A 13,700-nucleotide genomic window follows, 5' to 3' on the forward strand; every position below is an offset into this window, starting at 1 on the left:
CTGCCACTTCACAGTCTTACCCCGTACTCCGTATTTGTCTCCCCTAAACCCTCCTTGAAGGGGCCCTCGGACCTCACGTGACGAGAGGGCATGCCCTAATCAGGTCAGGGAGGATCCGTCGCCAGGGAGAGAGACGCAGGAACAAGACATTATTGCCATCGCGATGGGATTACGCGCAGTGCATATGTGCAGCGGCACACCATAACAGAACCATGCAGGACGATGCATAAACTATCGAGTCCTTCTACGTACGCAGTAGTTTCAGTAGTAGTGAAGTGAGTCGAACTGCCGAGATCGACCAAACTCAACCGTTTCCTTCACCTCCCCCTTGCATGGCGAAATATGTTCGCTGACGTCGAAAAAACAACCCGCAAACGGCAAGTCAGGGGAACCAGACCCGTCAGGAAGATCAAGAGATCTCCCGTGTTCGCAATTTCGAGAAAAAAATCGAGGGGGGAATCGGATTCTCCCCAGATTGATTATTTCATCGGAATGCTCAATATGCCGTATGACCTGCTCGATGGGGAAGGAGGTGTTTTTTTTCGTGGGATCCATGGTTCCCGGGAGGATTCCAGGATTTACTATTTATTTTTTTTCCTGGGCCATGGTGTAGATCAAAGGTGGTATCTCTGCATGAAAACAGGGACAGGAACAATACGGAGAAAAAAACCCGATCGTTAACGCCATGCGTGCTGCTAGTCCGAATAGTCGCAGGCCAATGTCAATACCCCTGGACGATCGCTAGGACGAAAAGGAGTAATTAGCTACGGGTTAAGGTTCAGCAATCAGCAGGTCGACCGCAGGATGGGCGGAAATGAAAGGTGATCAGTCTGTAACTCGGCGGTCTTGATCGGTTGGCTGACTGGATATTATGTTGGATTATTATATTATATTATATTAGATTGTTTTACTGTGTATAATCTGGATGGCATAATTAATTCCGACCGGATCCTTAGATTACTATTACTGCGTAGTGACTAGTGACCGAGGACGGAGCTGTCGAACAGCTCGGCAGGACATCCCACGAACTGGAGAGCCCCAAGTGGCGAAGCCCTTGCATTCTAAAAATACGAATTTATTTCAATTCTTTTTGTGTTGTTTTGGCAGCTCCCATGATCTTCCCGGTTTTCTTTCTTTTTCCTTATCTAATTCTGTTCGGCCTGGGCAGATCCTTGGTTTGTCGGCGGGTTCGCCTCCACCGGATCAGTTCGTGGCCGGTCCGAGTACCCAATGATACGCCGTCCCGGGGAGAAGAGAAGAGAGAGAGAGAGAGAAAAAAAAAAAAAAAAAAAGTCTCACCCACAATGGACGGGGGATTTTGCCTTGTTGGGCGGGAGAATATTACGGAGAATGTTCCAGTTGTTATTGTGGCAATAAATGAACGGGACGACGATGATATCACGGTCCTAGACACCACCGAGGGACCACCCCAGCATGTTCGACGGGGGATCATGCCATTGGCCCCGAGGGGTTCATCAATCCAAGACATGTCGTGAACGGGTTGACGGGATGGAGCAGGTAAGACAGCTGCCGGGACGCATCCGTGGGATCTTTAGCCCTCGGTTTCACTTCCAGCTCTGGCGTCCGACGGCCGTTGAGTCCGAGCATTAATATGCGGAACCCACCGTGGAAGTGCAAAAGAATTGATATGCCTGGGCTAAGCAGAAACTAGTTGCAGAAGCGCTGGAGAGATGAATTCGCCTGCCAGTCGGTAGCCACCGCCCGATAAGGAACGACGGAGGTATCTGGAGGGGAGGGTGTGTGGTGATTGGCTGCCGGCGAACTACATGCGCCAATTTTGACTTTGGGGTGGATCCCGGGGTGTGACCGTCCCTGCTGTATGCTGTATTGCTGTACGGGGTATCGCCGTATCGCGGTATTGCAGCCTGAGGTGTCTCCTTTTCCTGGCCAGGGAGTACCCGGAGGGAGTAAGTAGGAGTTCAGTCAGTAGGTGAGTTGAGATCCCTACAGAAGGAGGACAAGAAACTGGTGAAGATCCATGAAATCTCCCCTTCCGGGGATGGCCAGACCCCTGGCACATGCCTGCCAAACCTCCTGCCAGACCGAGTGCAGGAGCTCGGGCGACTCGTGAGCGTATGGAAACGGCGGTACCGCAGTATTATTTAGGCCCGTTGCTCCGTCGCTGCCGTTTTAATCAATTGGCTTGGGCCTTTAATTTATTCGCTGGCTTCGCTTTCTTATTTCTTTTGTCCTCCCCTCCTTTTCCTTTCGTCTGCTCGGAGACTTCCTCGACTTCATTCCTCCCCGTCCTTCCATCGGTCTTCGAGAAGAAGAGCCTGCCTGAGAGTGTGCCCGTTCCTCCGACTCTGCATCCTCAACATCTCCTCTCGGCCTGTTCTTTTTCTTGGGTCCCTTTTTTGGAAGTTCCAGTCTCTTCTCGGCTGTACTGCATTGTCTGCTCCGTCATTGGACCCTGACTACTTGCGCTGCTCCAGTTTAATTCCCATCCAAGGTACGTCCGTCCCCGTTGCTGGTTCGCCCCCGTCATTGGCTCGTCTCCCTCTTTTTTCTTCTCATCTTTTCTTTGCTTTACTCTTTTTATAGCCCAGCCTGGCTGGGTTTTAAACCGAGGGGTGGCTAACGTTCCCGCTGCAGCTCAGCTCTTAAGCGCCGCATCGGCCCTCTTTTCTTTTTTTATATATACCTCGTACATAATTCCGATTATACCCCTTCATATACTTCTCCCTCTTCATTTGCATTATATCCTCATCACAATGGTGCGCCTTGCTTCGTCGCTCCTGCTGGCCACCCTGGCCACCTCCGCCTGGGCTGCCTCCGATCCTCCCAAGTGTAGCACCGATTCGCATTGTCCCAAGGAATATCCTTGCTGCTCGCGTGAATTTCCCGGTCCTTATCTCGGCTGTGTACCTGAAATTAACCAATGCTTCTAGAATATGGCGAGTGCGGTACGGGTGCCTACTGTCTCGGAGGCTGTGATCCTCTGACCTCCTACTCTCTCGATTCTTGCGCCCCCCAGCCGGTGTGTAAGAGCACTACCTACAAGTGGGACGACTTGGATCGCGCCGCCTTGAACACCAAATACTTGGGCAATGCGTCGGCGAGCGACTGGACATACAGCGGTTTCCCCAAGATCAAGGACGGCAACCTGATGCTCACCATGCCTAAGGAGAGTGTCGGTAGCTTGTTCGCCAACAACCACTACGTCTGGTACGGCAAGATTTCCGGCAAGATCAAGAGTAGCCGTGGGCCCGGCGTTGTGACCGCTTTCATTCTGCTCGCCGACACCAAGGACGAGATTGATTTCGAATTCGTCGGCAGTGACTTGGACAATGTTCAGACGAACTACTACTTCCAGGGAATTTTGGACTGTAAGTTGAGATTCTCAGGGATACATCGAAGCCAAGCTAATTCGAGTCAGATGGCCACGGCGCAAACGCTTCGGTGGATTCGAGCACCTTTGACGATTGGCATGAGTATGAGATCGACTGGAAGCCCGAGGCCATCACCTGGTCCGTGGACGGCGACGTGAAGCGGACCTTGACCCGTGAATCGACCTGGAACGAGACCGGCAACCGTTACGAGTACCCCCAGACCCCCTCGAGAATGCAACTGTCTCTGTGGCCCGCCGGTCAGTCGAGCAACGCCGAGGGAACCATCGCCTGGGCCGGTGGTGAAATCGACTGGGACAGCGAGGATATCAAGGACAAGGGCTACTACTATGCCATGTACAGCGACATCACCGTTGAGTGCTACGACCCTCCCAAGGACACCGACAAGAGCGGAAACAAGTCCTACGTTATCACCGATAAGGCTGGCCTGGACAGCTCCTTCAAGATCACCAACAACGACACCGTGCTGGCTTCCTTCGGCGCCACCGGTCTTGACCCGGACGTCAAACCCAGCAAATCTGGATCCTCCTCCAGCTCCGCCACCGGCAACACGGTTCCCGAGAACCGGGGTGGCTCCGGCAACGAGCCGGGCATCTCGAACAGCACTTCTAGCGACGGCGGCAGCGGCAGCGGCGACAGCTCGAGCGGTGGCTCCGGATTCAGCCAGGGTGGTGATGACGACGACAGCAGCAGCTCCGACTCGAACGGCGCATTTTCTCAGAACGAGCGCGTTCTGCGCAGCTCCTTCTTCGCCGTTCTGGTAGCCATCGTTGTGCTGGTTACTCTGTAATCATATTGTTTTCTTTTCTTTTTCCTCGTTCTATCTTCTCACCTGCAATTTTTCTATTCCCAATTCTTCTATTCCCTCCTTCCGCCGCTCCCCTATCTTACTCTCCCTCACCTCCCACCATCATCGGGGATGCTCCTTTTATGTCTAACTTCTACATTCTACCTTCATGGCTCTGGTTTGATATATATCTCACCGGTTAAGCATTTATTCGATTCTGATTGGATGTCTTGATGTTATTTTTATGATTTGTTACTTTTTCTTTTTATATTTATTTGGCGCATGAAGGCATGCGCTTGGCTCAAGAAAACGGAGCCATCTACCCACCTACCTACCTTAATACCCTTCTTTGTCTCGGATGTCGGGTGTGATTGATTATAAATCGACATGGACGGTTGTTTGCTGTCTTGTTGGTTGTTGTTGGCTATCTGCATCTGTGGTGTTAATGAGTATAATACCCTTTTCTTCTGAGTGAATGTTCAGCTTGTCTGGAACGGTTCTATTTGTTTGTTCTATGTACATTAGATTTGATCTGTTTGGTTTGATAATCAACGTTTGTGAGTGTTGAAGCTGCTCTTGTTTGTAAAGTAGTGATTGCGAACGGGTGATTGTATTCAATCATTGAAGCCCAATATACAGAAACCCATTTTCTATATAAACACTGAGCATCACTTTCCTCAGTCTAGCCCCTTAGCAACTCAACCACACTTATCCCAAGACAGCCCACCCCTCCCAACCAACAACATCAGACCCACCCCCCTCTCAAAACCAAAAGAAGAGAGAGAAAAAAAAAAGATGTGTCTCTACACAAGCACCTACTGCACCGCCTGCCCCTCACCCCGAGCCTACAGCTTCTCCGTCTACCAGTTCTGCACGGCCCTGCTGCACGAACTGCAGCGCATCAACGAGGACCCCGCCGTCGCTGCGGCCTCGCAGGCTGAACTGCAGTTCTGTCCGCCGCTTTGCGTCCCGGATCTTTGTCGGAATGTGGTCGGGGGCGTGGTGCTTGTGAGGGGGTGTGAGAGGTGTGTGTGGCAGGGGGTTTCTTTGGTTGGTGGTTCTGGTTCTGGGGTTCTGGTGGTTCTGGTGGTTCGGGGGGTGGTGGTTCGGGGGTGGTGGTGGTGGTGGGTATGGAGATCAGGGGGGAGCTGGGACTGGGACTGGGGATGGGGATGGAAAAGAAAGAAGACGAGGGAGGGAGAGAGGGAGCGGAAGACGAGCGCGATGAGGATCGTTACCAGTCGTGGGATGAGGTCTCCCGTCCGGTAAACGGATCGAGATAGAATAGATACGCGATGTACTGCCCTGATAGATCGTTCGGGACTCAATACTCCAATGCTTCAAGAGTTGTTATATATTAGCCATCGGCCCAAACGCCACACGCCTATAATCCTATACCAGGAAGTTCCTATATCACATCAATGATGGCACAGCACTGTAACAAAGCAATATCCGATATCAATGGTTTCCGCCGCACGCACAACCCTCGGTTTCTTCACCAACGGACCGCTTCCGGAAGTCTCCATGGTATGTATCTAGTCCCTCGGTGCGGACGTCTTCGCCGAGAGGATCGCCCAGCCAGGCGAGCGGGCTGTCTTGCTGCGTGGCCTCGTTGGAGGACACGGAGCCGCTGCGGAGTTTCTCGGTGACGTGTTTCAGGTCGAGATCGAGGTAGTCGGCGAGGAAAGAGCCGACTTCGGTGTTCTCGTGGTTGCCGACGAGAGGCCAGGCGTCTTTCGTGGAGGAGGCGTAGATGTTGACGTCGACGGCTGGATGGTCGTTAGTACTGGGGAAACAGGGAGTAGAGTTAAGTAAACAGAGGGGAAAGGAGTCATACCGGAATGACCATGCGTTGACCAGCCGATCTGCGCCCTGCGACTGATGATGTCCGCAAACACGTATTCCGAGTTGTACGGGGAGTTCGGGTCAAGCAGGGTGTTGATCTCCTCGTCCGAGGCATCGGTGACGCCCAGAGTCTTCTTCAGAAGATCCCGAGTGAACTTGCGATGCTTCGACTTGTCCGACTCCTGAGAGGTACTCCTTGAACTTCTTGTTGGCGTATTCGGAGGAGTGGCTTGCGTTCGCCAGAACGCCGGGAAGCCATAGGTATTCGGGGTACGACGGGTGAAGTTGGCGCGCGGCTGCCAACCCGCCAGTTTCATGGTCAGACGTGCTGACCACCACGCCCGGGGTTGAATCTTGCTCGAGGAACTCCAGCACGGCCGCGAAGGCCTTGTCGTAGGCGAGAACCTCGTGCACCTGCGCTGCCGGGTCGTTTCCGTGTCCGGCATGGTCGATACGCGATCCCTCGATCATCAGAAAGAATCCATGCTCGCTATCGGCGGTGGCCTCGCTGAGCGTCTTGAGCGCGGTGCGGGCCATCTCCTCCAGAGACGGATACACTTCGTTCTGGCTGCGGCGGTCGATCTCAAACGGGATATCCTTCTCCGCGAAGAGTCCGAGGAGCGGCAGCTTGGCGTCCTTGCCCCCGTTCAGAGAGTCGAAGCCCTCCCGATCATCCAGATAATGGAACCCGTTGTTCTTCGCAATGTCCACCAGGTCTCGGTCGTCCCCGCGACAGCTGCCATCGGTGGAGTTGGGCAGGAAATGGCACCGGCCACCACCGAGCATGAGATCCACCACACGTCCCAACGGGTGTTCGCCGATCTCCTGCTCGGCGATCCGATCCTCGTATTGTCTCATGTTCACGTGCGAGGCGAAACAAGCCGGGGTCGCGTCGGTGAGCCGGGTCGTCACCACGAGACCGGTCTTGTACCCTTCCAACGAAGCCGCCTCCAATACGGTGCCGCAGGGGGTATGGTCCGGAAGCACGGAGATGGCTCCGTTATAGCTCTTGAAGGCACACGAGAAGGCCGTGGCACCGGCCGCCGAGTCGGTCACCAGGCTGGAGCTGGACCTCGTCCGAGACGTCCCCACGATATGCTGGTCCAAGAGCAGAGTGTCGTCGGCCGGCAATCCTTCGGTGTATTGTCTGAAATTCCGGGTCATGGTGAGACTGGTCGGACCCATTCCATCGGAAACCATGAAGATCAAATTGCGCTTGCCGCTTGGCTTTCCTCCGGGGCCCCAGGATTGCTTCGAGTCAGCGCGGCTGCGGCTGGTCTCATGCTGGAAGACGACGGCGAGAACTACGACGGCAATGGTGGCGATCAAGGCCCAGGTGAAGAGACCGACTTCTTTCCAGAACGCCCAGCGGCTTCGCTGCTGTTCACGATGAGTGCGTTCCCCGGTCAGCAGGGCGTCTTCCTCCTCGGCGTTCCGGATGGAGGAGCGGTCGGAGGAGGGCCGCGGCGCCAGAAGGGGCTCATCGCGCGCCATAACTGGAATTAGTCTCTTGGAGAAGAGACGGCGATGAAGGAGAGGAACACGAAGAGGTGAGAGGAAAGAAGATGTCAGGACATAAAGTGAAAGGGGGATGGGGGAGAGACAGGAGAAGACTGGAAGTCCAGGGTGATGCTGCTTTGGGCGAGGCTTGGCACGGGGCACCTGATACGTCACGTTCTGCCCGGGGCCAATCACCGCCCATCGCCTGTTCTACAGCGACGGTATCTTGCGGGTGCTCCGTAGAGACATTCTATACAAGACCACATGAACGACGTCTCAGTAATTGACTGGTGGTTGAGTTGAGTTAGAAAAGTGCTATAGTACATCATCCGCTTGCATAAATCCTGCAGAACTTTATATCGGCGTCATATTAAGCGTAGATCCCTGGCCCAGGAACCAATCCAAATTATACAAATCAAGGCATGCCGAGGTCCGTCTCGATTACCTGCCCTTCCACCCGATAGGAATCATAGCGGCCGCAATCTCCGAGACTCCGCGCTCCGTGGCCAGGAGATTGAACTGCGCAGCGGCATTCCTAGTATCCACCACCTCAACACGAAGACCAAGCGCGTTAATCTGTCTCCTCGTCTCGGGGGAGAGAGGAAGCACGGAATTACCCATGCCCAGGATCAGCAGATCTGGAAAGTAGACCAGTATCATTAGCCAGGAACTCTTGCAGCACCGAAAACATAGAATGAGAAGAAAGACATACCCGGACGAGGCCACACCAGGCCCAGAATCCCCCAAGCCTGCTCGTCCACCTCAAACTGGCCCTTCTTGTTCACCATATCGGCTTTGCTGCCGCCCGTTATCTTCCACGGGTTCCATGCGAACGCCTCGCCCCCGACCAGCAGCACCCCGGAGCCACCACGCACCCGGAGCCCGTTATTCAGATGAAACCCGTTGTCCAGACAGGCGTCCACGGCCGTGGTCGGCGCCGGGATATCCCCTAGGACGTTGAGCGCGGCAAAGTCCGTCTGCGTGTCTTCCTTCGACTCGGGGCCGCGGTCATGGTTGTCCGGCCGTTGGGAGTGGGCGCGAGGGATCATGCGAGTTGGTCGGGCATAGTCGCTGTTATGGCGGCGAAGCTGGGTAATTGGCGAAGAAGCAAAGGCCGGTCGGGAAAGGCCTGCGCAGATTCTGGCCGTGTTGGTGGTCGCGATGGATGAGCGCAAGGCTCGGAGGAGCTGGGGAGATGGAGAGTGCATTTCAAGCGAGTGGAAGGAAATATACTGGCGTGCGGGGAACAGATGGATGAAAGTCTTCCGCGGTCGACCGAAAGGATCTCGGAGCACAATGACTGCAGGTAGGGATCGTCTTCCGTTGACGTCGAGGTGATGACGGAGGAGCGACGAAGCTAAACAGCACTTCCTGGGAACTCAGGCTCCTAGTGGACGGCAGTGGGCCAATCAGAGAATGCATAATGGTAACGAATCGGCTGTCTGGGATCATGTGGTACATTTACAAACTTTTTCTTCAACAATTCCTCGATGGTCTAACGGTCATGATTTCCGCTTGTCACTCAATAGAGAACAAGCGCGGGAGACCTGGGTTCGACTCCCAGTCGGGGAGATTTCTTTTTGTTTTTGTTAATTGTCTTCATTATATTCAAATAAAAGCACAATGAACCCCGTAGACTAGAATGACTCTGCTACCATTCCTCCCACGCAGATATTTAACAGACACCGTGCGGAAATACATCGTCCCAACCTACATATGGCACTAATCAAAAGATCTCACGTTTGTATTAAGGTATACTATAGGCGACCATCGTAAACATATTTCAGGTGCAATTGGTCTAGAAACTTTATCCACGCATCCAACCAAATCAACCTGGCTGCTTTGCCGCCAGGTTTCGTATGAATCGACAAAAGAGTGTCGTGCAGGTCGTGAGTCACTCAGAAACGCCATTCGAAAACAGATATAGAGAATGAGTATAAAGAGAAAGGAAAAAGAAAACAGGAAAAAAGGTGGAAAAGGAGAAGGACGAAGAGTCCGCTGATCTTCGTTCAAAACAAAAACCCGAGAATGGTGTCACCGACTCATTCTAAGTTGTCCTCTTTCTTTATAGACGAAAAATGTAACCGGATGATACTATCAACCTTGTCTAAGTAGGTGAGAAAAGAAAAGGAAAGGTGGGATTTTTAACCCTTCCGGCTGTCATCAGCCAGCTTACTGGATGAGTATCCATGAGCCTGCCGAGCATGGGCATTGCCATTTCGGTCCTCGTCGGACTGACTCGAGCTGTCATCTCCCATTGTGCCAGTGGCGGACGCACTCCGCAAGCGCTGGGCGCGGTCCTGAAGCACCTGCGCTTCTGCCGCTGCCCTTTGCGCCCGAATCTGCTTCCGCCACATGCTGGCGTACCGCCCTTTCAGAGCTAGCAATTGGTCGTGGGTGCCCTTTTCAGCCACCTTGCCCTCATGCAATACCAGGATCTGATCGGCCGTGGTGATTGTACTCAGTCGATGAGCAATGACAAGCATGGTACGACCGCGAGAGAGCGTGGAGAGTGCTCCTTGAATGTGCTCCTCCGTCTCCGTATCCAGGGCGGCAGTTGCTTCATCCAAAAGGATAATGCGAGGGTTCTTGAGAATGGTACGAGCAATGGCCACCCGTTGCTTCTCACCTCCGCTGAGCCGTAGACCACGTTCACCCACCTTGGTGTTGTATCCATCGGGGAATGACATGATCTTGTCGTGAATGCTGGCAGCCCGGCAAGCATCGTAAACATCTTCATTCGAGACGTCTTGGTTGGCATATTTCAGGTTGTACATCAGCGTCTCGTTGAAAAGCACGGTGTCCTGCGGTACAACACCGATGTGCTTCCGTATCGAATCTATCGTCGTATCTAGGACGTCGTGGTCATCAATCCGGATGCGGCCGTTTTCAGCATTATAAAACCGGAAAAGCAGTCGGAACACCGTCGACTTTCCACCACCAGATTCACCAACCAGAGCAGTCGTCGTTCCGGGCTCACAGTGGAAGGTCAGCCCGTTAAGGGCTGGTTTGCGGGTGTCATAGGAGAATTGAACATTCTCAAATGTGATGTCGCCTTTGCATTTGGGCAAAGGCGCAGCACCGGGTGTATCGACAACCGTGGGCTGCTCTCTAAACAATTCCAACAATCGCTCCGAATTGATCAAGGCGGACTGAATTGAGCGATAGAAAGTGCCGAAAAAGTTCAGAGGCCCCTGCAGCTGCGCCATATACGTAAGAAGGGAAACGAACTTGCCAACATCTTGCTGTCCAAGCGAGACTTGGTATGCAGCAATGAAGCATGCGATGAGCAGACCAAGCATGAAGACAGTGTTTTGGGTTGTATTCATGAGGTTGAGTGAGAACAGGACATGGTATTCCGCCATTTGATAGTCGGACACAGCACCGCGATACCGACTGAATTCGTAATCTTCCGCATTGAAATACTTGACGGTCTCGTAGGACACCATCGAGTCGTTCCTGTCCCAGGTAAGTACACATAGAAGGGACCAGTGTGTGTAGGGGGTTGAAGCTTACTTCACGGCATCCTCTTGCCTAGACGCGTTAACCATCTGCCGGCGAATTTCCGCCCTCCACTGCGCCATGCGGACAGTAACGTAGAGGTAGCAGAAAGTAACAATAGTAACAACCAATGCGTAGTAAGCATCAAATGCAATAAGCATGTATACGATGGCAACGCAGAGGTCGATTAACATGGGTACGACTTGGAACGTCACTTGTTCCAGGAACGTATTGATAGAACTACCTTTACTCAGTGCGGAGAGGACTTCACCGGTCTTCTTGCCCAGGTGGAAATCGAGACTTAGACCATGCACATGCTCGAAAGCCGCAGTCGAGAGTTCCATGTAAGAATACTGGCTCACGGGAATCCAAAGACTGGAGCGCAACGACCCGATGAGTCCCTGGTTGCCCTGCAACCAACGGTAGAGAATATACATACAAATCTCAAACCATGGGACTCGGAATTCTTCGCCATCTTTGGCCAATGCGTTGGTTATGACCTCCACTTGGTAGGGAACCAGAACGTTGACAACGCGCTGCAGGATAATCAATAAGAAGCAGACCACCACGACCCCTTGTAGACGACGGGACTTGGATGGCCAGAGGTACGGAAAAAATAGGGAATAACCGCTCAGATACTCCCACCAGCTGGTGGAAGGGACAGTTGTCGGCCGAACCCATGGATCGGCGGCCGGTTTGGAGGGCTGCTGCTGATGATTGTTCGGAACGGAGCCATAACCATCTCCATTCTCCGCGTGGGAAGGGTCCAGCAATCCCGTGGATTCCGTGGCACCGTTGGCGTGGCCTCGAGGTTTCTGCACATGGGACTTGACGCTCATTGTTTTGATCATGTAGGTACCAACCAATATCGCGAGAACCAGTATTCTGACGCAGTTCGACACAATCTCCATTGACTCCCAGGCTGTCATGCCCTTGCGCAATCGGCCGCCCACGGGGTTTCCTACGATTGGCTCGTGATGAACATCCGCATGGATCGAAAGGGAGACGCCCAAGATAGCCATCTCGATAGGAACCGCAATTGACCACGGGATGAACTGCGCGAATGTAGGGGAGGGGTTTGTATCCAGTAAGGAGATTAAGATGACCGCGTAGACAAAGAAGGACCCTACAACATAGATCTGCAGGTTGCGGGTTAGCGCGGCCAATTTCAAATGTGAAGAGTAGATGTAATCCAATTAAACCGGGGTTTCTGCACAGCGAAACAAGGATTGAAGGGAGAGTAGCAAGAAACTCACCACTACAGATTGACCACACCACCATTGCTCGGACCTGGCAAGCATGACGTGGGTTACGTTGATGGCAGCGTCTGCCACCAGCGTCACCAGAATCACCACCGAGAGCCATTTGACCAGAAGTTTGGCATTTCGCGAAAAGGGCTGGGCCGGTTTGACGAAGGTTGCCGAGCTCCTTGATCGTTTGGGAAGTGGTCTCCCCCCGGGACCCATGCGCGCGGCCGACGAATTCTTACTGACATTTCTGGCAGTTACGATAGAATTGGCGATGAAAGACGAGACAAACACTAGAAGGAGCAAAATGGGATACCCGATGCGCAGGTATTCCAGCAATTCACGGGTGGCGTAATGAGAGCCCATGATGAACAATCCTCCTGCAGGGTCCAAACGATTAGAAGACCATCAAGATATTTCCATGACACAGCGACCGCGTTCTTTCGTTTCAGACCGAGGACCACGAGAATAAGACGGCGGATATCAAGGAGGCGGACGGACTCGAATCGGAAACGACTGGAAGGTGACAATGGCGAGGAAGCACCCGTCGATCGAGGGAGGGCCGGGGTTTGGTGATTCTGTAGAAGAGATCGGCAGACACGTGGGACAGGATTCTCCTTCTTGCTTTTTGGGATTCAGCAGTGTCTTCAGATAAGTTCTAGGGTAAACGAGGCGTAAAAGAATGAATGAAAAGATCGAAAAACGGGGTTAAAAAAAGAAAAAAAAAAAAGAGAAAAAGTAAACAGAAAATGATAAAAAAAAGGCACGCGGGAAAAAAGAAACTTTTTCTTTTGGAATAAGTACAAGAAAAGAATACGCGTGAATTAACTAAAAAAGGCTATATGAAGAGGGAAAGTCAAAACAAGGTCGAGGGAATTGCACACCCTGGAAAGATGGGGAAGTATTAAATAAGTAAAGGAGAAGAAAGAAGGGACAAGGGAAAGAGGCAGAGAGGGAGAGGAGAGAAGAGGAAGGGAAAGAGAAGGAAAGAAAGGAAGAGAGCGAGGAGGAGAGAATGAAAAGAAGAGAGACAGACACCCGAGAGGAAATGATCGTTGGGAAATACAAATAGCAACTAACTTGCTTGAATTGACGGTCGAGCAAGAATGACGGTGTGAGGTCGAGAAACTACCCAGACCGGACTAGCTGACCCAGAACTTGCTAAGCTTGGGTGGCTCTTGGAGGCGAAATGTGGTAAAGTTAAGTTTAGGGAGGGAGGAAAAAAAAAAAAAAAAAAAGCGCAAAGGGAAAATAAAATAAAAAAATGAAAAAAAGGAAAAAAAGAAAACTGGATCTTGCAGTCTTTTTTTTAAAAAAAAGGTATATCCACCCTAAACGGCTGTGTTTTTTATTTTTATTTATTTCATTTCGTGATGAAATGGCGGGAGTTTCCTGGATGTTTTATTATTATTGATTTATTTCCCCTCGCCTTAGATGGGGATGCAAATC

General features: G+C 52.3%; 4 protein-coding genes and 1 non-coding gene across 5 annotated transcripts; 3 read left to right on the top strand and 2 right to left on the bottom strand.

Moving 5' to 3' along the window:
* Positions 1-2,742: 2,742 nt before the first annotated feature.
* utr2 (putative cell wall glucanase (Utr2)) lies at positions 2,743-4,409 on the top strand. The gene is made up of 2 exons (XM_024843004.1): positions 2,743-3,350; positions 3,401-4,409. Exons 1-2 carry the CDS (start codon positions 2,903-2,905, stop codon positions 4,159-4,161), a joined length of 1,209 nt encoding a protein of 402 aa, XP_024700943.1. The 5' UTR covers positions 2,743-2,902; the 3' UTR covers positions 4,162-4,409.
* A 544-nt stretch (positions 4,410-4,953) lies between these two features.
* Positions 4,954-5,427, top strand: P170DRAFT_478594 (uncharacterized protein; the record flags this gene model as incomplete). Its single annotated transcript, XM_024853577.1, has 1 exon — positions 4,954-5,427. The coding sequence occupies one exon, from the start codon at positions 4,954-4,956 to the stop codon at positions 5,425-5,427; it is 474 nt and encodes a 157-aa protein (XP_024700944.1).
* A 63-nt stretch (positions 5,428-5,490) lies between these two features.
* Positions 5,491-8,711, bottom strand: P170DRAFT_457947 (alkaline phosphatase-like protein; the record flags this gene model as incomplete). The annotated part of the gene is made up of 5 exons (XM_024851753.1): positions 5,491-5,927; positions 6,038-6,185; positions 6,250-7,510; positions 7,949-8,052; positions 8,232-8,711. 5 exons carry the CDS (start codon positions 8,709-8,711, stop codon positions 5,617-5,619), a joined length of 2,304 nt encoding a protein of 767 aa, XP_024700945.1. The 3' UTR covers positions 5,491-5,616.
* A 276-nt stretch (positions 8,712-8,987) lies between these two features.
* Positions 8,988-9,075, top strand: P170DRAFT_t157. Its single transcript has one exon. It is a non-coding gene; the product is annotated as a tRNA-Asp (tRNA).
* Positions 9,076-9,647: 572 nt separating this feature from the next.
* hmt1 (putative vacuolar ABC heavy metal transporter (Hmt1)) lies at positions 9,648-12,617 on the bottom strand (the record flags this gene model as incomplete). The annotated part of the gene is made up of 3 exons (XM_024844682.1): positions 9,648-10,962; positions 11,020-12,143; positions 12,261-12,617. The coding sequence occupies 3 exons, from the start codon at positions 12,615-12,617 to the stop codon at positions 9,648-9,650; spliced, it is 2,796 nt and encodes a 931-aa protein (XP_024700946.1).
* Positions 12,618-13,700: the final 1,083 nt, after the last annotated feature.

Source organism: Aspergillus steynii, assembly GCF_002849105.1.
Source record: "Aspergillus steynii IBT 23096 chromosome Unknown P170scaffold_7, whole genome shotgun sequence".
Lineage (NCBI taxonomy): Eukaryota > Fungi > Ascomycota > Eurotiomycetes > Eurotiales > Aspergillaceae > Aspergillus > Aspergillus steynii.

Excerpts from the sequence above, each read along its gene's own strand:
- utr2 (XM_024843004.1), top strand. The coding sequence starts at position 2,903 with ATGCTTCTAGAATATGGCGAGTGCGGTACGGGTGCCTACTGTCTCGGA. Across the intron at positions 3,351-3,400 it reads CTTCCAGGGAATTTTGGACT|ATGGCCACGGCGCAAACGCT; the intron begins GTAAGTTGAGAT and ends AATTCGAGTCAG.